The sequence below is a fragment of the Cuculus canorus genome, chromosome 25 (assembly GCF_017976375.1).
Source record: "Cuculus canorus isolate bCucCan1 chromosome 25, bCucCan1.pri, whole genome shotgun sequence".
NCBI classification, from domain to species: domain Eukaryota; kingdom Metazoa; phylum Chordata; class Aves; order Cuculiformes; family Cuculidae; genus Cuculus; species Cuculus canorus.
The window spans coordinates 4,368,427-4,394,957 of record NC_071425.1 but is presented as its reverse complement, the minus strand read 5'-3'; the positions used below and the strand labels follow the sequence as shown (position 1 = coordinate 4,394,957).

Below are 26,531 nucleotides of genomic sequence, written 5' to 3'. Positions count from 1 at the left end.
GAGGGACGTGGACAAGTCACCTTCCCTGGAGGTATTTAAGGGACGGGTGATGAGGTGCTGAGGGACATGGTTTAGGGATTCTTAGGAATGGTTGGACTCGATGATCCAGTGGGTCCTTTCCAACTCATTGATTCTATGATTCTGTGACAGACCAGCCAGAGGATTTATGTCTGTTATGGAACATATGCACCCAAAACGCATTTACTAAAATCAGGTACTCGCTCACTGTATTCCCAGCTGCCCTGAAAGAACAATACATTCATAAATGAAAAATTCCATGCAAGTGCTAAGGGGTCGGTCTCACAGCCTTCTGCAGTTGCCACAGAAACCTCACGAAAACCTAACTACTGAAAAACAAACCCCTCATTGTGCAAGCAGCATGGTGCTGTCACACCGGTGCTGGTAACAAGGCCATTAACAAGGTTACGGTAGTCACTGTAACAGAGAGAGCACGTGTGGGGCTGCCTGTAAAAATCATATTTATCTTTCTTGCATCAAAGGCAAAAGGTTATTTTGGGTGTTTGAGTACACATGAATGTGTGAGTTATCCTTCTGCTGTGAATCCTTTGTTTGTGACGATCGGCTAACACGTGGAAACCGGCCTATGGCACACGCTGCCAGAGTCTGAAACAAGGATTGTTTGTTCCATTCACATCTCCACAAGCAGAATGAGGCCCCCAGCTCCGCGAGGAGCACATCAGCCTTAAAGCCCATGCAGTTCCAACTCCCTGCCACGGGCACCTTACCCCGGATTCGGCTGCTCAAAGCCTCATCCAACCTGGCCTTGAGTACCTCCAGGGATAGAGCAGCCACAACTTCTTTGGGAGAAGAACTTGGGCCAGGGCCTCCCCATGCTCACAGGAAAATATTTCTTCCTAATATCTCATCTAAATCACTCCCCTTTTGGCTGAAAACCATTCCCCTCACCCTGTCACTACACTCCAAGCAGTAACAGGTATAAAGCTTGCTTAAAATAAGCAAGTGGTTCAAGTTTGTAAGCCAACATTCATGTTTTCAAGGCTAGTTTTGGATGCAGGGTATTCCCAACACAAGCAGCTGAGGACAACATGGAAAAGTTTCTGTAAATGAATTAAAGGATATTACTAAAAGAGTGCCACCAAGGGAAGCAGTAACACAGACAGAACAGAAGACAACTGCTTGCTTCAAGAAAATCCCCTCTCTTGCTGCCTTTCCCCTACCAAAAGTCAGACAGAAAGGCACTGGAGATGCAAATACAAAATTACTTTGGAACAGAAACACCTCCAAACCTGCTGTACAACTGGGACTTCCACCGGGTACATTTGCTCTTTGACATCTTCCATTTGGCTTTTGAAAGTCAAGCAAAAGTTTTCATAGAAAACAGTAACAAATGCAGTTCGGAGAAGGCTCGGAATTGCACAGGACAACATTCTCTGCCTGACGCCATCATGAAAAAAAACCTCCAAACTTACAAATTTAATAATGCTATTTAACTTTGTGAAGACGTAATGCCACAGGAAAGCTCAGGGCATTTATAGAATCTAATACAACACTATACACGGCATCCCTGTCCACCTCTGTACAGAGATACAGATTTTCAATGCAGCTTTTCAGCATGAAACAATCTTCAAATGCACCGAGTGTAAAACAAGTGTCTGGTAAATAATAAAAACAGAGTTTCTGCACGTAAGGAGTCAAATAAGCTTCCTCTGTTTGCAAAAGAACACGTAATTTTCAGTTAGCTTCAGTCTGACATAGCGCACACCGCATGACAAGTTTCTTTTTAAACAAGGAACAATGCTTTACAATTTAAAGCATTTAGCTTTACACAATGCTTTACAGACATTGGAGCTGTAAGAGCATATTCTATAAAAAACCCAGCAGTTGTGATGTCACCAACCATTCTAACTGGGAATAAAACACATGAAACATTGTAAAAAAAGTATAAACATCCGTAACCACTTACCTTCAGAGGGAGCCGTGCCGCAGAGTGGATGTGGTTTATTAGGGCTCAACTTACCAGCCTTCAGCACACAGGAGATGGTGATGAAGGATAAGCCTTGCAGTCTGACCTGCGCCCATTGTCCAAGGATAACCGACATTCTGGTTGGGTTTCAAGAGATCCCTCCAGCCTTATCCCAAAGCCACAGATACTAAATCTCACCCCACACAGCTTGCATAAAAGACAAATAGTTATACTGAACAGGAAAGCGCATAAAAGATGAAAAAACAAAGAACAAGCAGCTCCCAAAAAAACAGCCACTGTCCAGTAGAGATAAATACTACAAATAAATAGTAGAAATAAATCCCTTTTAACACTGTAAATAAAAGCTATTCCAGTCTCTGTTTGGCCATTGAGACACAGCTTGGTGAGCAACTATTTTTCAATCATTATATTTTTGTTGTTCTTCAGGTCAGTGCCCACATTTCCAAGTCTCAGGTTTTGTTTCCTGAAAGGGGAACCACCAAAGAAGAGCTTCAAGAACCACTTCTGAAATGCTGCTGCACACAGAGAAGACGATAGTCGTTCCCCTCGTGGTTGTGGAACCTGAGCACAGATCGCCTCCTTGTGCTTTTGCTCTGAAAACACTTATTTTCTATTCATTCATAGGCAAACTTCGATTGAAAGTCACTCCTTTCAGGACATTTGCAACAGTGCAAAGATCACAGTCCCACAACTATAAAACCCATAACAGTCCATGAGGGAAGGATTCATCGCCGTCTGAATGCACGTGATATCCTCCAAGCATTGGGCTCCTCGTAGCGATTGTACAGGGGTTCCAGCCGCTGCTGCTTCTTCTGTTTGCTCAGCTTAGTTGGATCAGAAACCTTGAAGAAAGCAGGCGCGAACTCCACCAGCCAGCGAGGATCAATAGTCGTCACTTCACGCATGTATTCCTTGGTGGTCAGCACCAGTTCATGGTACACCACCCTGTGAAAAGGAGCAGCAACACTGGAAATCAGTTTTTCCAAACATGAAGAGAAATGCGTGGCCTGAAATATCTAACCTTGTACCTCTATCTCTGATTGAGTCACCCTCATTCAGCATAAGGCCCCTTACAAGCTCCAAAAGAACCATCCAGAAGAGCCTTTTTTCCTCTCCTAATTCACAACTACTCATCTGCATAGATCTCCTTCATTCCATTTAAAATAATTCTCTCCCTCCCTGCCCGCCCCCTCACTCTTTCAAGCTCACTTCCACAAACAGAAACACAGCATTTGCAAGCTTCAGGCCTGGCCTTGTCTTAAATAAGTCTCAGCCCCACACATGCACTCATTTTAGCAGCGGAAAGAGCCAAAAGCAGACCTGAAACTTTCCTCACTCTGCGCACTGCTGAGAAATCACCAGGATATGATTTGATTTGTGTTTCACAGATATAACTCAAAAGGTTGTGGTGTGTGCTAAAGTCTGAACTGAAACAGAAAGTTCCACGACACTGCTTTCCTTACCATTCTGGCTGCCTGTTGAAGAGAGCACTGGATGGGTGGATATAAACTACTTGTTGATCGATAAGAGTCCGATAACCTTCCTGGGGATCCTTCTTTGCTGCGTTTCGGAAGAACCCACTACAAATAGCCTTCTGGACTCGAACCGTTGCCTTCCCACACGACACCACATCCAGCTTGTGCCTGTCACACAAGATGAGACAGCAAAATAATCAGAGTTCTCCAGATTTGGGTGCAGCGACCAACAGCACATTAGCAAATTTTGTTTAGACAAATCAAGACACTAAGAAAACCAAGTCACTACTCCTCCTTCGTGTCATGCTCACCTGTCCATAATGCCCAGCATCTGCTTGCGGATGTCTTGTGCTCTGCGTAAAGATCGGGCCTGAATAAAATTTTCGTAGCACCAGGGATTTGAAAACTTATTATTCTTCCAGGAATTGTACACAGCCAGAAGTGTGAGGTGGTCGCCTTCTGTCTGATGGAACTTGGCTTTCTTCTGATCAGCAAGCGCTTGTTTATCCTAACACATAAAATACACATAAATCAGGTATCCCCATTGTTAAGACAACCCTTGTGCAACAAGAAAGAGGACACGTGCCCCTTGTCACTCACACCATGACTTTTTAACTCTACTAAGAAACAGACTATGTAAGACTGAGAAGCCAACACAAAATGTTGAGTACTGAGTGACTAAGGACCAAGCGACAACAACCTAGAGGTCACTGGGACTGCTCTCACTAAGCCAAGAATACACCTGTGTGAAAGGAAAGCTTAGAACTGTTCTTGCCAGAAAGACCTCATGTAGACTCTCCTGAAGATTCTCCCACGGGTGAAGCTATCAACATCCACAGCCACAGCACACCAGAACCAGAACGCGTGAGCACAGCCTAGCCAAGGTTCAGGCGTATTTTGGCAAACACGCTCACTCTCTCACACCTGAGGCACTCAGAGACATGCAAACCATCACAACTGCTGCTTCTGGGTGGTGTTTCTTACCTTCGGCCTGTAGAACACATTCTGTACAGACAGCATGGAGACTATCGTCAACATTTCCTCGCTGCATCCCAGATGCACGGACATGATCAGCATCTTACACAGCATAGGCTCCAAGGGGAACTCCGCCATCTGCAAGAAACATGTTTCAGGGTACCCTGCAGTGTCTTGGAAAAGTCTTGAGCTCTCTCAGTGCAAGAGAGCAACGCTCTTCTTTCCGGGCTCCCTTTCCAGGGCAGTATGCTTTGCCCAGAATAACTTCACTCAATGTGAAACAAATGATTTGTCTATAATCACTATCACAAGAATACACCAACACTTACAGAAAATTTTTAGACATTAATAAAAACCCTATGAATGAAGAGAAACAATAGCTGCTCCTTAAAAAGGAGAAGGTACATAATTACAGGAGGTGAAAAGCTACCAATAAAATACAAGAGAAAAACAGGAAAAGGAAGCCAAGAGTGCTAGGCAAGTCCTTGTACAACTACTCTTAGCACTGACTGGGTTGACGTGAGAAGCATTCTATTCGGCCTACCCTGCGTCCCAGTCGAGTGAGTAGTCCCTCATCATCCAGAGCTCCCAGGGTGTAGAGCTGCTCCATGGCTGTTATTAGAGTTTCCATTGGGGGAGCATCCATAAAGTCAAAGGAGAGCAGATCGTTGATGCCCATAGCCTGAACAGACACAGGGGAGAAAACACAAGTTAGAACACCGAGAAGACACCAAACTCCAGACAGAGATAAGTAACCGTCGAGGAGGCACTGCAGAACTTTAAGTAACCCTGGACGCACGTCCTTATCCTGACTGTAATCGCAGTCAGGAATACATGGCTGTATTTCTACACTTGAAACAACCCATGCTGGCTCATGGCTTTCATCCACCGTTCACTTTTACGGTCTGTTACCTCGGTACTGTCCATGCATCTCTCGAGTGAGATGATTCAACCAAGGAGATACACTGGCTAAATGCTGGTTTTGAGGACTTCCCGCTTCGTAAACCAGTGTGGTTTGACAGCTCCAACGGACACTAACCATGTCTCCATCCTTCCTTCTCCTTGTTCCCCAACTGCGTTAGATCTAGCTTGTGGAGCCCCAGAGGGATGGCACACAGAAGTTATAGATGGCTGGAGATCAAACACCACTCCAACAGTGTGGCCGATCTGTTAAAATAAACGTCTCTTCCACAGGGAACCTGTACTGCCCCTAAGACTCCTGGTTCTCAAACCTCTTGCAACTAACAGTTCTGCACAGCTGAGACTTGTAATAATGCAGGTGGATACTCAACATTATAACCCTCGACAGAAAAATGAAGGAGCATTCTCAGGGCCTGAGACCTACATTTCAGGCAGTTTCCCTTCCAAAATACCTCTGCTCACCAGAGGGATCTGAAGTCACACAAGTAATTCATGGGGCTCATAAAGAGGCTCATCTACCAAAACGCTTATGATCACACTGGCTTGCTACAGGTCTGTGAAACACCCACCTTCAGGGAAAGCACTGTACTGGCCAAATTAGTTCTCTGGATTTCGGGCACATTGGTGGTTAGCATTTCATCTCGATAAGCACGCTCTGTATATAACCTATAGCATTTTCCTGGTCCAGTTCTCCCAGCCCTTCCTGCTCGCTGCTTCGCTTGAGCCTAAAGGTAACAAGGCCAAAGAGAAAGAGGTGAAAACGAGTAAAATAAAATTATTAATTATTCGTAATTTGACATGCATTCATCAAAAGAGATGAATAGCTCCGGAAACTATGTATTCCTCAGGCACAGCCTAAAGGAGTCATCAAAGATGTGGTTTTATCATTGCCACACTTGGCCTCCATGCACTTGGATGCCTTCATCAAGACACACATTACCAGAAAAGATTAACAAACAACAGTTAAACACAGAACACCTACCTGGGAAATCGGCGTCACAACCAGCTGGTCAATTCCAGTCTTGGAGTTATAAACTTTCTGCTTCACAAAACCGGGATCAACTACGTAATATATGCCATCAATAGTCAAAGACGTCTCAGCAATGTTAGTGGCAATGACAACCTGCACACAACAGTTGATTCAGTACTCGTTCTCTCCCTGGTTACCAACCCAACCATGCTACTTGACATCAATAATCCTTTCTACATCATATGAGCAGTCTGTTATACACACAACTGCTATCATTTAACACAAAAAGGAGAAACGCGTTCACTGAGGAACAGAAAGAAGTGTTATCTACAGCCAACTATGGACAGGGCCTAAGTATCTACATTTCATTTAGGTTTGGGCAATACGGGACAAGAGTATGATAAAATTCATAATGAAGAGCAAGTGAAAAATGATTCTAAGTCTGTAAGACACTGCAATGAATTCAGGGAAAATTTTTGCCTATCAAACACTGTCCATATTAAAAGAAGAATCTTCCAGAGAACCTCTGTCTACCTATTCCTTAGCTGTTTGGTAGGAAACGTACCTCCATCCATTTCACTGAAGTTAGTAATATCCTTTAAAGGGAGCATTAAAAACCACACCAAGAACATCCCGCACAGAGGTTTGCTACACCAGATGTTTTTCTATACGCGTTCAAAAGCTTAGTTAACACGTACAGGCACAGACGCTACCAAAAACACGCCCTAAGCTGCAGATAAGCCAGCTTTTCTCCAGAACTACATCATTTTGCCTGAAGATTCAACTAACAGAGGCAGAAGTGTGAAAAAGAAAAAAAAAAAAGCGATATAATTTGCAATGTAATACAACTCACTGTTAAAACGTGTTCAACAGGAGATGAAGCCATACTCGGCTGAAATTACCTTTCTGCTTCCTGGTGGAGCTGGGTCAAAGATCCTGGTTTGCATTTCACTGGGTAAAGCTGAATATACTGGCAGGATAATTAACTCTGGAACGTCAGGTCCTAGAGATTTCATCCTCTCGTACAGGATTTCACAGGCAGTGTCAATCTCTTCCTGACCAGTTAGAAACACCAAAATGTCACCTACAGGGGAAGTAAATTAAAACAGAGTCAATTCTGTTCAGTACCACATTTCCATCCCTCATCTTTCCCATTTTAAGCAGAACATCTCCAACTTTCCCTAGCCCCTGGGCAACAACTCCTAGCCAGGAGCAGCAGACTTCAGCCTTCCACCCAACGTCTCCAGCATTTTACTTAATCTATTTTCAAGCAATAGAGGACAACGTCAAGAGCATTTTGTTCATGGTACTCATAGATCATCCATGACTTCTAGAAAGACCTTGCTCATAGGCATTGGAGTCCTAGAATCACCCCAGACCATCCTCTGCTCACCTGGAGGCTCTGTTAAGTGGATCTGCATAACTGTAATCAGGCTGGCATCCAAATAATCCGTCTCTGGCTCTTTTGTGTACAGGATTTCGACTGGGTACGTTCTGCCAGGAATTGTGAAGATCGGTGCTTCGTAGAAGTACTGAGAGAATTTCACAGCATCCAGGGTTGCAGAAGTCACTATCAACTTCATATCTTGCCGCTTCTGCACTGTCTATAGCAGAACAGAAAGCTCAAGTCATTTATTACCTTTGGGACATATGGAACCTGAATGAAGTCAGAGAAATACAGCCAGTAACATCAGGAATTCTGACGTCTGAGTAGAGGAGCAGCTCATTCCAATACCCAGAATTTCAAACAATCGACTGCTAAGGTCTCATTTCAAATCCTTCTTATCTACCGATCACAGAAAGCCTTTGTCAGAGCAAGAACACCCCTCTCCTCATCCACTGTTACGAGCATCCCACACTGCCAATTCTCATTGTTTCTGCTGAGTTTCGCTTGCTTTATCTTCACACAGAGGCTCTCATCTTGTCAAATTTAGACTACAAACCCTCAGAAGCATTTGCTTTGCCTTCAGAAGAGACTTCTATGGCACGAGTGAACTTGATTTGACCTTGCCTTTCCCAAGTGCTCCTATCCATACATAGCACAGAGAGGACGCTGAGGCAGTAACAATCAAATGCTACATTACCTTCTTCAGGAGTCCAAAGAGCACATCTGTATGGATAGTCCTCTCGTGGGCTTCATCCAGCATGATAATGGCATACTGAGTCAGGTCAGGGTCTATCAAGCACTCCCTCAGTAACATACCATCCGTCATGTATTTGATAACGGTTTCAGGGCTCGTGCAGTCTTCAAATCGAATGGTGTAGCCAACCTAGAAAGAAGAGTTGCACAGAAACTGAAGCTAGAGAATTAAGCTCAAAGCCAGCTGAACTTAAGTTCAAGACCTCCTCAGACTTAAGGTATTCAAGGCCAGGCTGGATGGGCCTTGGAGCAACTGGCTAGTGCCCCGGCCAGTGGCAGGTGGTTGGAACTGGATGGGCTTTAAGGTCCCTTCTAACCCAAACCATTCTGTGATTCTATGATTCTATGATTCTAACTTATTAGCCCTATGAATTCCCAATCTGATTATCTTGAAACTCCTTTTGCAGTCTACAAGGTAACAGACACATGAACATGCAAGCAAACAAGCTTCAGTACTGATTTTTACTGCTTTTCCTTATGCTTATTTTAGCACACTCTTCAGCACAGAAATTTACCTCTTGTCCCAGGCAGCAACCAAACTCCTCCGACACCCTCTTCGCAACAGACATCGCAGCCACTCTGCGAGGCTGAGTACATCCAATCTTTCCTCTTGAAGTATATCCCGCCTCAGCCAGGTATTGGGTGATCTGTGTTGTTTTCCCAGATCCTGTCTCTCCAATAACAATCAGAATCTGGTTGTCATGAACAGCCTAGAAAAGGTCATAACAGATACACTTGTCAGCATTTAAAACCAAAAAAACCCAAACAAAAATACATCTAGGACTGGAATGAGCAGCCACTGCTCTTGCTCCAGCTAACCTAGACCAAAAATCATACCAGAGTTCGTATTGGTCAAGTCAGCAAACTGCTTCACCTTTTAGCTGACTCATCCCTTGCCAATACGATCCTAGTTTCAGTATTTACTTTAAACCAATAAATATCTGGAGCTTTACTAGAGTAGATAGGTAATCCTTTAAAATAATTAAATTTCCGCACTTAAAATTATTGACTGACTATCCACCTGTCAACAAGCTAAGCAAACAAGAGTTAGTTTAAATTCTTGCTCGCTCAATCAAGAATGCCAACTCAAGTCTTACTTGTATCAGCTGCTCCTTCAGTCTGAAGATTGGGAGACTCTCTCTCTGCTCAATGATGGAAAGCTGGGTCTTTTTACCATAAGAGGCTTTGTTGCCACCAAATGCATGTTTCTTCCACTCTGGGATATCATTTGGCATCATCCCAATACCTCGCATGTTTGCAGCTATTTGTCTGCCATCCACTAGAGAAGAAAAGATTTCACCATTACATTTACGTTCACACAGCACAGAGCCTGGTGATCCTGCTCCTACTATTCCATCATCCACGCCTTCTACATTGGAGTGTTTAGGTATTTTTTAGGTTCCTACACATACCCCCACACTGTTACATGAATTTCCTCAAAAAAAAAATAGCTCACCATCCAGCTTTTAGCAATACATCCTTGAGGGACAGCAGGATATACCTGTACATTTCCCCCAACATTCCCATTTCAGTGGACGAGCATTTGACTCGCTTTTAGAGCGAGGCAGACCAACACAATACCAAGACATTTCTCCCGCGTTGCTCAACCGTCACAAAAAATGCAGAGTTGACAATGAGATGTGTTCATTCGTACCGTCAGGGAGAGGGTCTACCCAGTGCGTGTTGAGTCCCATGGGGATGGAATCCATCTCCGCTTCTCTCTGGGCTTGTTTCAGCTCTCGTCTTTCTTTAGCCAAAGCACTCTGCATCATTGCAGCCTGGGACAAGGAACCATCTGGATTCTGGAAAGCAAGAAAAAAAAGTAACATTTCAAGCACGCCCAATCCTTCAACTTCAGTTCTCTCTGTCATCAATCTCCACTAGATGCCTCTTCTGAAGATGTTAGTTTTTGATCTATTTGAGTCCCAGGGTATTTCCGTTAGACCAGCCTCATGAACTGACATGGTAACGACTAACATGGAGCATCCCTACACTGTCCGCCAGAAGGATTATGGGCACAATCAGTGGAAAGTATTTCTCTACCACCTTCTACTTTCAAAAGCTACGAAAAAGCAGAACAAAGGAAGTCTGTCCTAACACACTATGTGAAATGGCTGCTGCTGCTGCAGGCTACCGCATGTTTTGCTTCTATTATTCCACTTCACTGACATCAGTTAAGAAACCAGTTTTGTAAGTAAAGAAAGGATATTCAGTTCAGTGCTAACGTATTTCAGGGCTCTCACTAATGTCCAGGTGAAAAACCGGCTGTTAAATTCCCAAATATTTACTGAATTAAACCAGGTATAGCAGGTTTAGTCCTAGAAACCTCTTACCTTTACTATTTTGATGGGACTCATATCCATGCTCTGTTTAGTATGACCTCGAAGGAAAGGCGGCTCTTCTTCAACCAACTCTATCTCAAGGTCCTCATCTAAAATCCACAAGTGACAATTTTTAGAGAAACATCTTCTCTCAGGTACATAAAAGAACCTCTTCAAATGGAGGTTCCTGTGTATGCTTCGTTATGATGTAATTGGATAGTTTTAAAAGTGAAAACAACACAAATAAGAACACAGAGACAGGGCACACCCACATGTCACTAATAATAAGGCTAGAGAGCAACCCTAGTTTCAAATGTTTAAGGTGACAGCAAATTGTGAGATGTTTCACATCCACGCTGACATCTATCGTCTCTTGTCTAATCCAAACACGTCCAGAAACACAAAGAATTCACAGTAAGAGTACTTGGAAATCCTACCTTCTTCATCATCAACTTTAGGAAGAATTCCAGTCTCCTCATCAAAGTCAGGAAATTCTTCCTTGGAAAGCACATTCGCTGCAATCATCTGGGAACAGAACAAACACAACATCAATTTGACCCCATGAATAAACACAACTCACACCTATGAGCGAGTCTGACTTCTAATGTTATTGCCAGACTCGTAAAACAGGAACAAAGGAACATCGTGACTTCAGAAGGAAGGCATGGTCCTACATTCTGACACACATCTCCCCAACACATGCAGCCTCCGAGCCAACACTCCTCTCGTTATTCTAAACACCATTCACGAGAGAAGGCAGGACTGCACTGATAATCAAATATCACCCAAGTGTCAATGGACATAGATTGTGACACCCCCACGTCAGAGGGATCTCGGGAGGTTACTGCAGTCTCCTGCTCAAAGCAGTGCTGCTTTCATAGTCAGAACTAAGCTACAAGGCCCAAGCTGCACAAAGGCATCAATTTAGGGGTAACGAGGAAGTTAAATAATCAAGGAGCTGCATTCAAGTCCATGAAACTCCACAGCAGCTCTAGGGATTAATACCTCATTTCCCTGAACACAAAACCCCACCTGTTTTATTTCCCATTTCTCTGGATCTGAAATCCGGGTGAGGCGTTTCCGTTCAAGACTGTCGTCCTCCACCTCCGGGGCGTTCACCAAGGACAGGTGACTGGGTCTGTCAGGGTTTCTCATAGAGGTTTCTTCATTGGTTTCTCCAACCAGGTTCCTCCTCCGGTTTGGATTCAAATCTTCCCCAGTGTCTTGATCAACATCCTATATTAGATTAATCAGTCAATTCTTCCTATACAGCACTTCTTACCTATACCAACACTGGAGCTTCCTCTAATGCAAGACAAAAAACTGAACACTGAGACTACTGCCAACAACAGCCCCCACAAAATGCTATCTTGCATGCTTTTATTTTCCAGCTGGAATCGTGAAGTAAGCACACTCCGAAGCCTGGGACACTGCTCCACCTTGGCAATGGCAGTAATTTCGTTTTATAAAGAACGTTTATCTCATACTGACAAACACAGCAATAGCATGAGGTTTGCTTTGTTGCTCACGTCAAGTCAAAAAATCCATTAGGAACATTTCACCAAAACCAAGAACCTACGGAAAACGAGTAAAAACTAACTAGCCTCTTAAACACAGAACAGTAACACAACTTTTTCAATCCTATTTCAAGGGCTATGTCTCAGTTTTCATCAAAAAGATTAAAAAACAGCAAAGCGAGACACAATACTTACAAATTTTGGGACCACAAACTAATTTAAGCACTGTAGAACATCTTCCATACCTTCATGCTGAGGCTGGTTTTGGATCCAGTAAAGGATAACACTTTGACTTTCACTCGCTGTCCTTTGCTCACAACATCAGCAACATTGGCAACTCGTCCTTCCCTTCGCAGCTCCGAGATGTGCACCAAGCCCTCCCAACGCTTCCTGTAGGTGAAGCAGAGAGGAAGGAGGAGCATGAGACATCGTACATCATCATTCTGACAGTCCTTCCAATCATTCAGAACCTGGATTAAAGTATTTTGTTGTCAATCGATTCTTTGCATATGTCCACAAACAGGTTTTTTATAAAGAGAACGTTCTCTGCTGTTGGATTTAGTTTTCTGAAACAGATCAGCATTCTGGCACCCAAACCCAGAAGCCCTCACTGTAGCCTCAGAACCTCTTTACGGCACCAGCAGAAAAGAGAACTCCAAGGGAACAGTACTAGATTTATTGAGACTATCAGGAGGTACCTCAGTCCTTCCAGCTGCACAAAGCATCCAAATTGCATTATGCTCGTCACTTTGCCATTGTAGATGTCCCCGATGGAAGGCTCCTCAGGCGGTGGACGGTCTACGTGCTTGTCTCTCCATCTCTCATTGCTCCTCTCAACGTACTTCTCTCGATCCTTACGGTCCCTACGGGGACTTCGACTTCTGCTCCTTGACCGGTATCTGGATTTTCCCTTGTTCCTATCCCGAGTCCTAGAACGAGACCTAGAACGAGATCTGTGCCTTCGTTTCCTGTCCCGGCTACGGCTACGGCTTCGGCTCCTCTTCTTCCTCTTTGACCTAACAAAAAATAAAAAAATCACACATTTCCAGTGAAATTCCACATCGGCACAACTCAAGCAGGTAACAGCAACTGCCCATCCCTTCCCCCAGAGACCTGTGGTCGCTGTTCCTGTGCTTGCTCTGTCTGTCGGCACTGGGCATCAAAGCTTCAAGTTCTTTAAGTGCATCAGCAGCCACTTTCACGTCGTCTTCATCCAGCATGGTCTGCAAGAGAGAACACTCTGTAAGGAGGCTGATAAAGATCTAAAACAAAGAAGTAAGCTACAGAAAGGATAATCACATGTCTACCTATTGAAAAGGAATGTAAGATAAAAAAAGATCATACAGAATAAAGGACATGGGGAAAAAAAAGAATAACACTACCCCCCTATTTTGCCATAACATTGAAACAAGGCTGCTTTTATACAAGAGAGCTTTTCATCTCCACATTGCAAATTAGTACAGAAATGCAAAAAGCAAATCCCTCGTAGCATCAGAATGTCCAACGCTTATCTGGTTTGTAATCCACCATTACGTAGAACATCGGGCAAGAAAGGCCAGGCTACAAATTTCCCACTACAAGAGCCTCATCATCCAGGCATTCTGCAGCACCGTATTGATGTGGTTGTTGCTGCAATAGCCTCTCGTGTCAGCTACATGCAGTAATAACAGCCTTCTGCTTCTCTTAAACTTTCTCATAGTTTACTTATTTTTAGCTCAGGTTAACATGAACAAAAATTGAAACTAAGAGAAACAAGAAAAAAAAAATCGTGTTGTCACACACTCTCAAAAGAAATCTGAAATGATGACCTTACCCTGACGTTGGGATCATCCGGCCTGCAAAGGGCGGGGAACAACTCCTTCAGCTTTTCCTTCTCTGATTTGGGTTTGACAAGTGCCTCTAATTTTAAGATTTAAAACAAAGATAACAACCAAACTTAGCAAAAATGGAAGAACTTGCTCTTGATTTCTCTGTAACTATATAAAGGTGAACTTCTACCTAAATGCAACAGTTGATGCAGATTTTACAGAGATTCTATTCAAAGATCACAGTGTTACCTCCTTACAAATAAAATCCTGATCATTAGTGAATCTGTGAAATATAAACACACCTTCAAAAGTGCATTCTGAGAGCCCAGACAGCTTTGCTAATCTGTCGTGAAGAGCACAGAGCCTCTTGCCACAATAATCATGGAATCATGGAATGGTTTGGGTTGGAAGGGACCTCGAAGCCCATCCAGTTCCAACCCCTGCCATGGGCAGGGACACCTCCCACTGGATGCGGTTGCTCCAAGCCCCATCCAACCTGGCCTTGAACCCCTCCAGGGATGGGCAACCTGGGCCAGGGCCTCCCCACCCTCACAGGAAAACATTTCTGCCTAAGATCTCATCTCAATCTCCCCTCTTTCAGCTTAAAAGCCGTCCCCCCTCATCCTATACCTACACTCTCTGATCAAGAGCCCCTCTCCAGATTTCCTGGAGGCCCTTTCAATTCGGGGAAGCTGCTCTAAGGTCTCCCCAGAGCCTTCTGTTCTCCAGGCTGAAGTTGCCTTACAAGTCCAGAACAACAATTACACTGATCTCACCAACAATCGCCAAAACCTACAAACATCTACGAGTTTTGTTTTCCTTTTCACACTGCATTGACAGAAGGGACAGGACGATCCGCACCTTTGCTCATAGACGGTTTTGGTGGAGGCCGCATCGTCTGTATGAGTCGTAGCAAGTTGCTGATAAGGGAATCCTGAAAAGTCAAACAAAATACTTTTAAACAATGACTGCAACGCTGTTCTTCATGATTAGCACACATAAGGGATTACTGGCAGGACAAAACCAAGCTCAAATCTGAAGACGCAGGTGCACTGTTAGAAAACATCATCGGACTTCAGGCACATCCTAAGAAGATTTGGTAAGCTGGATCTAAAAATTCGTATAGCAATTCCATTTAAGTGACTTTTCTACTTGTCATTTTCAACCAGGTATTTAACCCCACTGCAGTGATTTTTGAGGAATTTGGAAACCCAGCACCTAAATATTCTAAAAAGACAACACTTGCCTCAATAAAAAGTTGTCCCTTCCATATTTTGTAACGCTGCACGAGACAATGAGCGGTTTGAGGCCTCAGAAGGACACCTTGCAAAGACCTCTAAGTTTTTCAAAAGCAAAAGATCTCAATGTTTTTTACAAAAAGGAGGGAGGGGGAGGCTTGGCTTAATGAGGCCGGAATACTCAAAGGCTAATTAGAGTGTAATTCTGCAATAGAAGAAAACCTCTAATGACCTCTCACAACTCTTTACTTAAACAAAACGCTCCATAAAAGACGCTAGGACGAGAAGAACACGTCAAGAATGCTCAGATCTCACTTACAGTGAACTCGGCCCCGTTCTTTAGAAGAACTGCTTTGAAGGTCTCAAACGTACTGTTTTTTTCAGCAAGATTGATCACAAACTCAGCTGCGGGGGAGGAGCACAAGGGAAATCAGAGCAAATCGCTGCGAGACCGCACAAATCCTTCACCTCAGCGCAGTGGCCTTTCCCGGGGGCGTGGGGGGGACCTCGAGGGAGTCTCTCCCGGGGATAAGGGCTCGGAGAAGGGGGTTTCTCCCGGGAAGGGAATCTCGGGGGTTCTCTCCCGGGAGCCCAGGCATTTCCTCAGGCTCACGGCCCGTTCCCCGAAGGAATCCCACGGCTGATCCCCGAGTTCCTGGCCGACAGGAACGGTCCCCACGGCCCTCCCCCCCCGCCGCGCTTACCCAAGTCCTTGTCGTTGATGCCCAGGTGGTTGTCCAGCTCGGTGCACACCTTGGACACCAGCGACAGATACTCGAGCTTGGCGAGCTCATCCAGAGCCGCCACCTCCGCCATGATGGCGCCGCTGCTCCTGCTGCCACCGGCAACACTTCCACTTCCGGCGCGCGGGCGGAAGTGTGGGGCGGGTCAGTTATTTTCATCGCTGGAGCGGATGGGTTGGGGTTCCAGAAGGGAGAGGCGTGGTCATGGAACGGGGCGTGGTAGGCGGAGTTGAAGAGGGGGCGTGGCCATGAGTGAGGGGGCGTGGTCACGGGGGGTAGTGGGCGGGAAGTAGTCAGTGAGACGAGAAGGGGGCGTGGCCAGGCAAAGCGGATGGCCGATGGCCAAGCGTGAAGAGGCGTGGCCAGATGTGATAAGGGAAGTGTTTTGCATGTGGGGAGGGGGCGTGGTCAGACGTGCGAGGGGCCGTGGCTAATCCAGGGAGGGGGCATGGGCAGACATGAGGGGGGGCGCGGTTACATGTGGAAAGGGGGGTGGTCAGGTGTGAGAAGGGGCGTGGTCATGTTGAAGGAGCCGTGGTCAGACGGAGCGGGAGTGGGCGGTGTCACGCGAGGGAGAAAAACGGCGTGGTCACGTGGAAGGGGCGTGGCCACGCTGAAGAGAAGGGGCATAGCGACGCGAAGGGGCGAGAAGGGGGCGTGGTTACGCTGCAGGGAATGGGCGTGGCCACGCGTAGCTGTGAGGGGGCGTGGTTACATGTGAGGCGTAGAAGGGGCGTGGTTACATGTGAGGCGTAGAAGGGGCGTGGTCACGAGGAGGTTGGACGGTTGTATTCAAACAGTAGTGGTCAATGGCTCAAAGTTCAGATGGAGATCTGTGACGAGTGGTGTCCCTCAGGGGTCCATACTGGGACCGGCACTGTTCAATGTCTTTATCAATGATATAGACAGTGAGATCGAGGGTACCCTCAGCAATTTTGCAGATGACACATAGCAGAGAGGTGCAGTCACCACATCAGAAGGATGGGATGTCATCCAGAGGGACCTGGACAGGTTGGAGAAGTGGGGCTGTGAGAACCTCCTGAGGTTCAACAAGGCCAAGTGCAAGGTCCTGCTCCTGGGTCAGGGCAATCCCTGATTTCAGTACACGATGGGGAATGATGTGATTGAGAGCAGCCCTGCAGAGAAGGACTTTGAGGGTGCTGAGGGATGAGAAACTCAACATGAGGCGCCATGTGTGCTCACAGCCCAGAAGGCCAATCACATCCTGGACTGCATCCAAAGCAGCGTGGCCAGCAGGGCGAGGGAGAGGATTCTGCCCCTCTGTTCGTCTCTTGGGAGACCACAGCTGAAGTATTGTGTCCAGTTCTGGAATCCTCAACGTAGGAAGGAGATGGAGCTGTTGGAACAGGTCCAGAGGAGGCTATAAGGGTGATCAGAGGGCTGGAGCACCTCCCATCCAAGGACAGGCTGAAAGAGTTGGGGTTATTCAGCCTGGAATAGAGAAGGCTCCAAGGAGACCTTATAGCGACTTTCCAGTACCTGAAGGGGCTACAGGAAAGCTGGAGAGGGACTATTCACAAAGGCTTGTGGGGATAGGACGAGGGGCAATGGGTATAAACTGGAGAGGGGCAGATTTAGACTGGACGTAAGGAGGAATTTCTTTACCGTGAGAGTAGGGAGGCCCTGGCCCAGGTTGCCCAGAGCAGTGGTGGCTGCCCCATCCCTGGAGGGGTTCAAGACCAGGTTGGATGGGCCTTGGGCAGCCTGAGCCAGTGGGAGGTGTCCCTGCCCATGGCAGCGGGGGTGGAACTGGATGATCTTTAAGGTCCCTTCCAACCCAAACTATTCTATGATGATGGATTCATTAAGGTTGGAAAAGACCTCTAAGCTCATCCGGTCCAACCATCAGCCCAGCCCCACCATGCTGACTAAACAATGTCCCAAAGTGCCATGGCCACATGGTTTTTTTGAACCCCTCCAGTGATGACGACTCCCCCACTACCCTGGGCAGCCTCTGCCAGGGCTTCACTACTCTTTCAGCAAAGAATTTTTTCCTAATATCCAGTCTAAACCTCCCCTGGCACAACTCGAGGCCATTTTTTCTCATCCTATCACTTGTTACTTGGGAGAACAGACCAGCACCCACGTCACTACAACCTCCTTTCAGGGCGTGTTAGAGTGAGAAGGTCTCCCCTCCTCTCCCCTAGATGCAATATTCTCACTCTATACAGGGCAGTGTAAAACAACGGTCACCCCCGAGTCTCTCTCACAACATTTTTTGGCACTACACGCAGCAGTTTTTCTTAAAGCTCAGATAAGCAAGACATCATCGCTGTTTCTTCCTCTTGCTGGGCAGGCTGTGAAAGTGCCGTTACATTCTGGTGTGGCATAGATGCAATCCAGGCAAAAAGGCTCATCACAGTCCTTCTTTTTCCAAGTGATAAAATACTTAAATTCAGGACAGAACGGCAAAAGTTAAGCAAGATGGAAACGATTTGAGTTAGTCTGATTAATAGGGTGCTTCATCCAAAACAGCAGTGAAACAGAGCGTTCCCATTCCCATCCGCCAGGCAGAGACACCCTGTGTGCCGGTCACTCTGCTGAAGCATCAGCTGTGATAAGGCACTGAAAAAGGAAAGCTGCAATCTCAGGGCGGCAGAGTCCACATTCTTAAGGCCAAGCACGTCGTCATCTTTGCGTGAGGGATGGAAGCGTTATCCAAGAAACACAGAACCTCCCGTTTAAGGCACAGATTGGGAAGCCACCCCAGAAGCTTGTCTCGCCCTGACTTGCCTTTGCGGTAGGATGCGCTGCACCCACAAAGCTCTGCACCCTGTCCGTGTCACGGTGGGCGCTGACGCAGCGGCTGAGGCAGCGTGGCATTCCCCCGGCAGTCTACGTACTGGTAGTCTTCAAATATCACTTGCTCGGAAAGGCTCAGGTATGTGTACATTATGGTCCCCCTGCAAGACAGAAGCAGATCAACACTGTGCTTGTGCTTGTACCACAGAAGACCTCTCCGAACGCAGCAGCCCCATGGTGACCTCCCACTGCTGTTCTGGTTTGTCCCTGTTACGCAGCCCCGGAACACAACTGTCAATATACCCTCAGCTCAATTTCCCCTGTTGGAGAGGAAAAGCATCCTTCAGAATGCATTAAGGAAAACCTTTACAAGATCACCACTGCAACAACAGATGTGTTGGCCATCGTAGGCAGCTACTGAGACGCCCTACCCCAGCATAACACTCCTGCAACATTTTCCTTTCCTGGAGCTGCAGAGCGCGATGAGGTCTCCCCTCAGCCTCATCTTCTCCAGGCTGAACAGCCCCAGGTCCTTCAGCCACTCCCAGAACCCCTGGGCTCCAGATCCTTCCGCAGCTCTGTTCCCTTCTCTGGACACGCTCCAGCCCCTCAAGGTCTTTCTTGGAGTGAGGGACCCAAACTGAACCCAGGATTCAAGGATGTGGCCCCACCAGCACCATGTCCAGGGGGATGATCCCTTCCCTGCTCCTGCTGGCCACCCCATGGCTGATCCAAGCCAGGTGCTGTCGGCCTTCTTGGCCACCTGGGCCACTGCTGGCTCACGTTCAGCTGTTGTCAACCAGCACCTCCAGCTCCTTTTCCACTGGGCAGCTTTCCAGCCATTCTTCTCCAGGCCTGGGGCGTTACATGGGGTTGTTGTGACCCAAGTGCAGGACTTGGCACTGAGTCTTGTTAAACCTCATACCACTGGCCGTGGGCCATCAATCCAGCCCGTGCAGAGCAGCACCTCTCGTACTCTGACCCTCCAGCCCACTCCCCGAACAGGGGCTGCCTCAGCCGAAGGAATCTCCGGCAGAACCTGCTTTGTGGTGCCTCGTTCTTGGCAGCTGCTTTCAGAACGCTCAGAGGCAATCCTCCCCACAGAGTCCAGGCTGAACGAGTCTGCCTCCAACACCACAAGGCAAGCAGGCACAATCCAACCAGTCAGTACTTCTCACTCTGGAACAAAGAATTACTTCCCAACAGCTCCAATCAGTATTCCAGAAGGAAGCTTGCCAAGCCAGCTTGCCTTAAGCAACAGTGACAGCTTGAGCTGTCGGGAAGCCTTGAAGCTAAGGGGCTTCTCAGGGCAGCGATAGCTTTGGAGAATTATCTCCTTCTCACACCTCAGCAAACCAATCTGGGCAACAGCACATTCACGCTGCCAGCAGCTCAGGTCTTGACAGCGACCACAGGAACCACTCAGTGACCACTGAGAAACACTGCAGGCGACGTGGGGATGAGTTACAGTTCTGAACCAGGCATCACTTACTCGATGTGCAGCAGAATGTTGTGAACTTTGACTTTCATCCAGGTGCAAATCTTACTACAAGAGAAAAGAGAGAGTTAATTGCACAGGAGCTGCCTGTACCATGTGTGTCTCCTGTCCTCAATCATTCCATTGCTTCCCTGCTCCTCCAGAAAGGCCTGGCTTTGCAGTATTTTGCTATGCAGGCAAAGTCTTCCAAGCCCAGCGGTATCTGCACCAGTAAAACATGTTTTTGCTGCTGTAACCCTGTATCTAGTAAGCACAGGTCTTGTAAAAGACAGTGCACCGTCCTGCCCTCACAGTAGCTTTGGGTGCTTCATGTGGTTTGTGGGTCATTTGCAGAGAAATGCAGTTTGTCCAAGGTATAAAGCTGCTCACAAATTAAGCATTTAAAGATGACAACCTAGACATCAAGTTGATAGCATCGTTTACTGAGAGTGTAGGGAAAACATCATTGCTGAGCCAACACTAAGCAGAAAATACCAATAAACAGAAAAGGAAATGAGTTTAAAATGGATGTCCCAGGTTTGTATCCAGATCAGCTCCACACATGAAACTGAAAAGGATACGCTCACTCAGCTTCGCTTTACAGGCACAAGAAATCTCATCACGAAAAGCCTACAAGTGCTGATGTTAATTACTAACCAAGACAAGAAACCTTCAGTAGTTACTCACTAGGTGGTGTCATCCACTATCTTACCGGTCACCGTGTAATAGATCTGCGAAGGTGAATAGAAGAGAATCACAGAATCATTGAGCTTGGAGAAGACCTCTAAGATTATCAAGTCCAACCACCAGCCCAACCCCACCGTGCCGACTGGAAAGAGAAAGCAGGAAGTACATCTGTGTACAGTTCAGAGAGCTGAAGCTGGGAGAATGAACCCCCATTAGATGTCTGAACCTGAATTTCAAGATCTAGTCTAACAGTTGTTTTTAACGGTAGGTAAGAAAACAGAATCAGAAATAACATCTAAAAAGGCCTTGAAAAGGCCACATACCTGACCCTTACACCAAGAACGTGCTGTGCTCCAACTGTTCCCATCAGGGTTTTGTCTGACCCGTTTTTAAGCATGCCATTGTTTTAAGGCAAGCGCACAACCCAACTCACCACTGGAAGAGCAGACAGGTCTTTCTTGCCCAGAAATGTAATAGCTTCAAACTCAGCAATCCGTAAATTCTTACAACACCCCTTTGCAAGGTGGGATGTGGGAAGCTGCAAGAGCTTTGAGTATTTGGCAGACAGATGACAAAGGAGTGGATCGAGTACACAATGAGCACCTCCCTGTCTGGGATATCCAGATGAGTTTAGGAGAAAACAAGAAAGAACAGAGCTCACCTGGCTGCTCTGCAAAGGGCTCATACTCAGCAGGGTTGTCGTGGTGGCTTTCCCCACCACCAGGGACTGGTGCAAAACCTCTGCCTCCAGCTGCACCACTGTGACTCCGCAGAAGTTGTTATTAGTTACGTTCAGCACGTTCTAGGGAGAAACAAGCCACAAATCACCTTTAAATATGCTCCTGCTGTGACCTTCCAGCAACGCTAGACCACATCATCCCTTTCAGATCCTCACAGCCAGCCCGGCCACAACGGCACTCACACTGCAGCGTCTCCCATGACAGTCTATGAAGGACAACCAAGTGGCTCAAGAGTCCAAAAGAAAAAGGATTCCTAGAATTAACCACAGTGCTGCTTCTACGCAGCCCCTTTGGCCACTTTGTGTGACTTGCTCGCTCGCAGCCAGACCTGCCACGTCTCTGATGTTCTAACAGGCTCTGGATGTTGATTCCAAGCAGCCAGAGAGTGGAATGAGATGGTGGGGATGGCAAAACTGACTTCAGGCAGCGATCAGTCAGCCGGAGATAAGCAGAGAGTCCTTCAGCTCCACTCTCGCTGAGCGCTTACCGTCATGTTGAGGTCTATACTGGTTGTGGTGGCATCAAAGCTAACGGAGGAGGCACTCAGCCCTGCCGGCAGCACAGTAGCGCCACGAGGAAACAGGAAGAAAATACTGAGAGATGTTGTCAGCAGGCAGATCGTCACAGCAAGACATACGTAGAATTTCCTGCAAAACAGCACCGAGGCCACGCTCATTCCTTTGGTTTATCAGCTGCAAGCACCTGCAGCTCTGGGAGATGATAACAGCTTTGGGCATCAGAAAACTAGGATGGATTTATCCGGAACTATTTGCTAGCTACAAAGCAGGGCAGAGCCCCACGCGCTGACATGGTGAATTATGGTACAAATTGTTAGAGATCGAACAACTGCAGACAGAAAGCTGTACAACATCTGCTACTGCTGAAAAGACACAGTAAAAGCTAAATCTAGAATGGTTGGATGGGGCCTTGGACACCTTCATCCAGTAGGAGGTGTCCCTGCCCATGGCAGGGGGTTGGAACTGGATGGGCTTTAAGGTCCGTTCTAACCCAAACCGTTCTATTTGACTGCAAGACAGAATACAAAGAGCAAAACACCCAAAGGACTAAGGCTTTCCTTCATACACAGAAGAAGTAGTTAAAAGATGAGAAAAGGGAAAAATTTAACTGGACTTACGTTTGTCTGGGCTTCAGCCTCTGGTCACCATATGGAATTAGAGCCACCAGCTGCTCTTCCTGCTCTGAAAGAGGCGGCAGCAGAGCAGTGATCACACTAAGCACACGAGTAAATAAAACCAACTGCATTGCAGGACACTGCGCAGCAGCCTAATGTCCACCTGTTCTCACTCCACAGGTGATGCTGTCCGACCAGCAAGCAAGTGCAATGCCACTAAGATTTCAGTTTGGACATTCCCATCTCTGGGCAGAAACAACTCCTCAGTGGTTCCAGAATGGGCTTTGAGCAATGATTGAGAAACAGCACTACCTGCCTGCCCACCCCATCCACACCCCCAACAGAAGCAGCTTCCAGAAGTCCCAAGTGAGCTGGAGGTACCAAAACAGGACGTTCCTAGACTGGATACAACAAAGACCAACTGGTTCAACCCAGGTCTTTAGGGGAAGAGATGGGTACCAACGCCAGAAGGGTCAAAAAGTCAGCACGCAGAAGAATCACCTACCCCTGGGGATCCTTCCCGTTCCCTGACACGTTGGACAGTTGACACAGCTTTGACGTGCGGGGCCCACACAGGACACAGCGGAGTCATTGATGCTGGCGTAACTGGCAATTTCATCTTCATCATCCAGTTGCCTGGGTAAGATCAGTTTGCCTTCACTCTTCTTTTTGTCAAGGGTTTTCCAGAGCCGGGAAAGTTTTCCACTCATGGTTGAAGGCAAAATTCTCGCTCACTGTTCAACATAAACACGCATTAAAAAAAATCATCTCTATGAACCTGTCTCCAAAAGCAGCACCCGTAGCATCTGTAATAACCTAATATTGAGCAGTTTTCTTGACGCCCAGTTCCAAGGTTGTTTTAAAAGCTGTGTTACTGCACCTAATTCACTGTTTTAAACACTCCATCTTCTACACACCCCGTTTGCAGTGAAAGTGTCCGAAAATGCCACCCTACAGAAGAGCACACCAGATTCTCCTCTGCCTCATAGCATTTGGTAAGAGAAGGGAATGCTGACTCAAAGCTCCCAAAGGTTTTGTAATGAGAGAATAGCCCAGAAGAGGAACCACCACGTTCTCAACGGGTCACACTGGAAGGACGACATGTCATCCAGAGGGACCTGGACAGGCTGGAGAAGTGGGGCTGTGAGAACCTCATGGAGGTTCAACAAGGCCAAGTGCAAAGTCCTACACGTGGGTCAGGGTGATCTGTGGTTTCAACACAGGATGGGGGATGATGTGATTGAGAGCAGCCCTGAGGAGAAGGACTTGCTGTGCTGGTCGATGAGAAGCTCAATGTGAGCCAGCAAAGTGCACCCGCAGCCCAGAAGGCCAATCACATCCTGGGCTGCATCAAAAGAAGTGTGGTCAGCAGGGAGGGAGGGGATTCTGCTCCTCTGTTCCTCTCTCGGAAGACCTCATCTGGAGGATTGTGTCCGGTTCTGGAATCCTCAGCTTAAGGAAATGGAGCTTTTGGAACAGGTCCAGAGGAGGCTACAAGGATGATCCGAGGGCTGGAGCACCTCTCATACGAGGCCAGGCTGAGAGAGTTGGGGTTGTTCAGTCTGGAGAAGAGAAGGCTCCGAGGAGACCTTATAGCGACCTTCCAGTACCTGAAGGGGCTACAAGAAAGCTGAGGAGGGACGGTTTACAAAGGCTTGTGGGGATGGGACGAGGTGGAACGGGGATAAACTGGAGAGGGGCAGATTTAGACTGGACATAAGGAAGAATTTCTTCACTATGAGGGTGGGGAGGCCCTGGCCCAGGTTGCCCAGAGCAGTGGTGGCTGCCCCATCCCTGGAGGGGTTCCAGGCCAGGTTGGATGGGCCTTGGGCAGCCTGAGCCAGTGGGAGGTGTCCCTGCCCATGGCAGGGGGTGGAACTGGATGGGCTTTGAGGTCCCTTCCAACCCAAACTATTCTATGATTATTCACCTACATCCACCAGGGAACTCACCTGAACACCAAGGCTTTGGCATTCCCAGTCAAGCACAGTGTCAGCAACAACAGCCTGAGTGAAATAAAATAATGTGCAAACAGCATCTAAAAGATACAATAAAATAATAGAATCTAAGGGATTTTAAAGATTCTAGACGTTAAAAATACAGTTGAATTTGTTTTCCCAGGCTTCTGTCAACCCAGAACTTTTACACCAACTGCCAATAATCCTCCCAAAAGCAGTAATGATATCAAGCTGCGTAAAAGCAGCTGTGTTGTCATCACGAAGACATCAAACACGGTTTCCATCCATGCAGCCTGTGCCGGTGTTTGCTCTGCGCAGCCTTGTTTCAGCAACTGGGATGGAGGAAGGACATTCAGCTTTGATAAATAAGAGCTCCTACATTTGCCTCTATGATCTGGAGGCTTTGCATGGAGGGATCTCTCACAGTTTCTGGCAGCCCAGTGCCCCGGACAGTCAAGTTCTGCTGGACATGGGGGGGTCCAGCATTGTGGAAAGAGGGGGAACAGAGTTGGGGGGGGAAAGGTGGGGGAAAAGAGAGAGGGGGGGAAAGGCAGGGGAGACAGAGGGGGGAGAGGGGGGAAAGGTGGGGGAAAAAGAGGAGGGGAGAAAGGTGGGGGGTGGGAAGGTATGGGAAAAAGGGGGGGAAGGTGGGGGAAAAAGAGGGAACATAGGGGGAGAGGGAGAAAGGTGGGGAAAAAGGAAGAGGGTAGGAAAGGTAAGGGAAAAAGAGAGGGAAAGGAGAGAGAAAAAGAGAGGGGGAAAAGTGAGGAAGAAAGAGAGATGGGAAAAGTGGGGAAAAAGAGAGACGGGAAAGGTGGGGGAGAAAGGAAGAGGGTAGGAAAGGTAAGGGAAAAAGAGAGAGAGGGAAAGGAGAGGGGAAAAAGAGACGAAAAGTGGGGAAAAAGAGAGACGGGTAAAGGTGCGGGAGAAGAGAGAGGGGAGAAAAGGTGGGGGGATAAAGAGAAGAGGGGGTAAAGGTGGGGGGAAAGTGGGGAAAAAGAGGAGGGGGAAAGGTGGGGGAAAAAGAGAGCAGAGAAAGGGGAGAAAAAAAGGAAAGAGAGCGAGGGGAAGGTGGGGAGGAGAGGGTCTGGGCTTTGCTGTTCCGCTCTTTCCCGCAGCCCCTCCCGGCACAACCGCCGGAGCACAGCCGGGAAAGGCACGAGCGGAAGGACCGACGGAGGGAGAGACCCCGCGGGGCGCTGCCCGCGGCTGCCCCGGCACCGCCCCTCCAACCCTCCTCTTCCCCACCTTCTCTCCTGCCTTCCCACCCGCCTTCTTCTCCCTTTCCACCCACTTCACCCTCTTCCTTTCTTCCCACCCTCCCATTTTCACTGCTTCCACCCCCTTCTCTCTCTTTCCACCCCCTTCCACCCCCTTTCCCACCCCATTTTCAACTCTTAATTCCATCCCTCCTTCCATCTCCTTTCCCCCTTCCTCTCCTTTTCCTTTCTTCCCACCCTCCTTTCCTCCCCTTCCACCGCCTTTCCCTCACCCCCCTTTTTTCCCCCTTCCACCTCATTTTCACCCCTTATCCCATCCCTCCTTCCATCTCCTTTCTCCCTTCCTCTCCGTCTCCTTTCTTCTCACCCCCCTTTTCTCCCCATCCACCGCCTTTCCCTCACCCCCGCTTTCTTCTCCCCTTCCACCGCCTCTCCCACCTCATTTTTCCCCACTTTCGCCCCGAGCCCGGGTCTCTCCCG

The 26,531-nt window shown here is 47.4% G+C and overlaps 2 protein-coding genes across 5 annotated transcripts; both read right to left on the bottom strand.

The window, feature by feature from the left end:
* Window positions 1–319: 319 nt before the first annotated feature.
* LOC128854579 (ATP-dependent RNA helicase DHX8) lies at window positions 320–16,186 on the bottom strand. The gene is made up of 23 exons (XM_054088609.1): window positions 16,036–16,186; window positions 15,651–15,736; window positions 14,955–15,027; window positions 14,099–14,184; window positions 13,399–13,508; window positions 12,984–13,301; window positions 12,531–12,675; window positions 11,801–12,004; window positions 11,206–11,293; window positions 10,781–10,878; window positions 10,102–10,249; window positions 9,545–9,726; window positions 8,963–9,157; window positions 8,392–8,577; window positions 7,701–7,911; window positions 7,210–7,391; window positions 6,320–6,460; window positions 5,907–6,062; window positions 4,961–5,098; window positions 4,426–4,554; window positions 3,753–3,949; window positions 3,430–3,609; window positions 320–2,911 (listed from the first exon to the last, which is right to left on the bottom strand). Exons 1-23 carry the CDS (start codon window positions 16,145–16,147, stop codon window positions 2,692–2,694), a joined length of 3,585 nt encoding a protein of 1,194 aa, XP_053944584.1. The 5' UTR covers window positions 16,148–16,186; the 3' UTR covers window positions 320–2,691.
* Window positions 16,187–18,079: 1,893 nt separating this feature from the next.
* TMEM106A (transmembrane protein 106A) lies at window positions 18,080–25,187 on the bottom strand. 4 transcript variants are annotated; one of them, XM_009555449.2, is made up of 8 exons: window positions 24,826–25,182; window positions 23,379–23,607; window positions 22,877–22,940; window positions 22,229–22,388; window positions 21,663–21,803; window positions 21,002–21,045; window positions 20,330–20,383; window positions 18,080–18,998 (listed from the first exon to the last, which is right to left on the bottom strand). In XM_009555449.2, exons 2-8 carry the CDS (start codon window positions 23,581–23,583, stop codon window positions 18,878–18,880), a joined length of 789 nt encoding a protein of 262 aa, XP_009553744.2. In that variant the 5' UTR covers window positions 23,584–23,607; window positions 24,826–25,182; the 3' UTR covers window positions 18,080–18,877. The 4 variants fall into 4 exon arrangements, 2 of the variants coding, with proteins under 2 accessions (XP_009553744.2, XP_053944207.1); XR_008453565.1 differs by having other exon boundaries at window positions 18,947–18,998; window positions 21,002–21,548; window positions 24,826–25,186; XR_008453564.1 differs by having other exon boundaries at window positions 18,947–18,998; window positions 21,002–21,803; window positions 24,826–25,187.
* Between the last annotated feature and the right edge of the window lie 1,344 nt (window positions 25,188–26,531).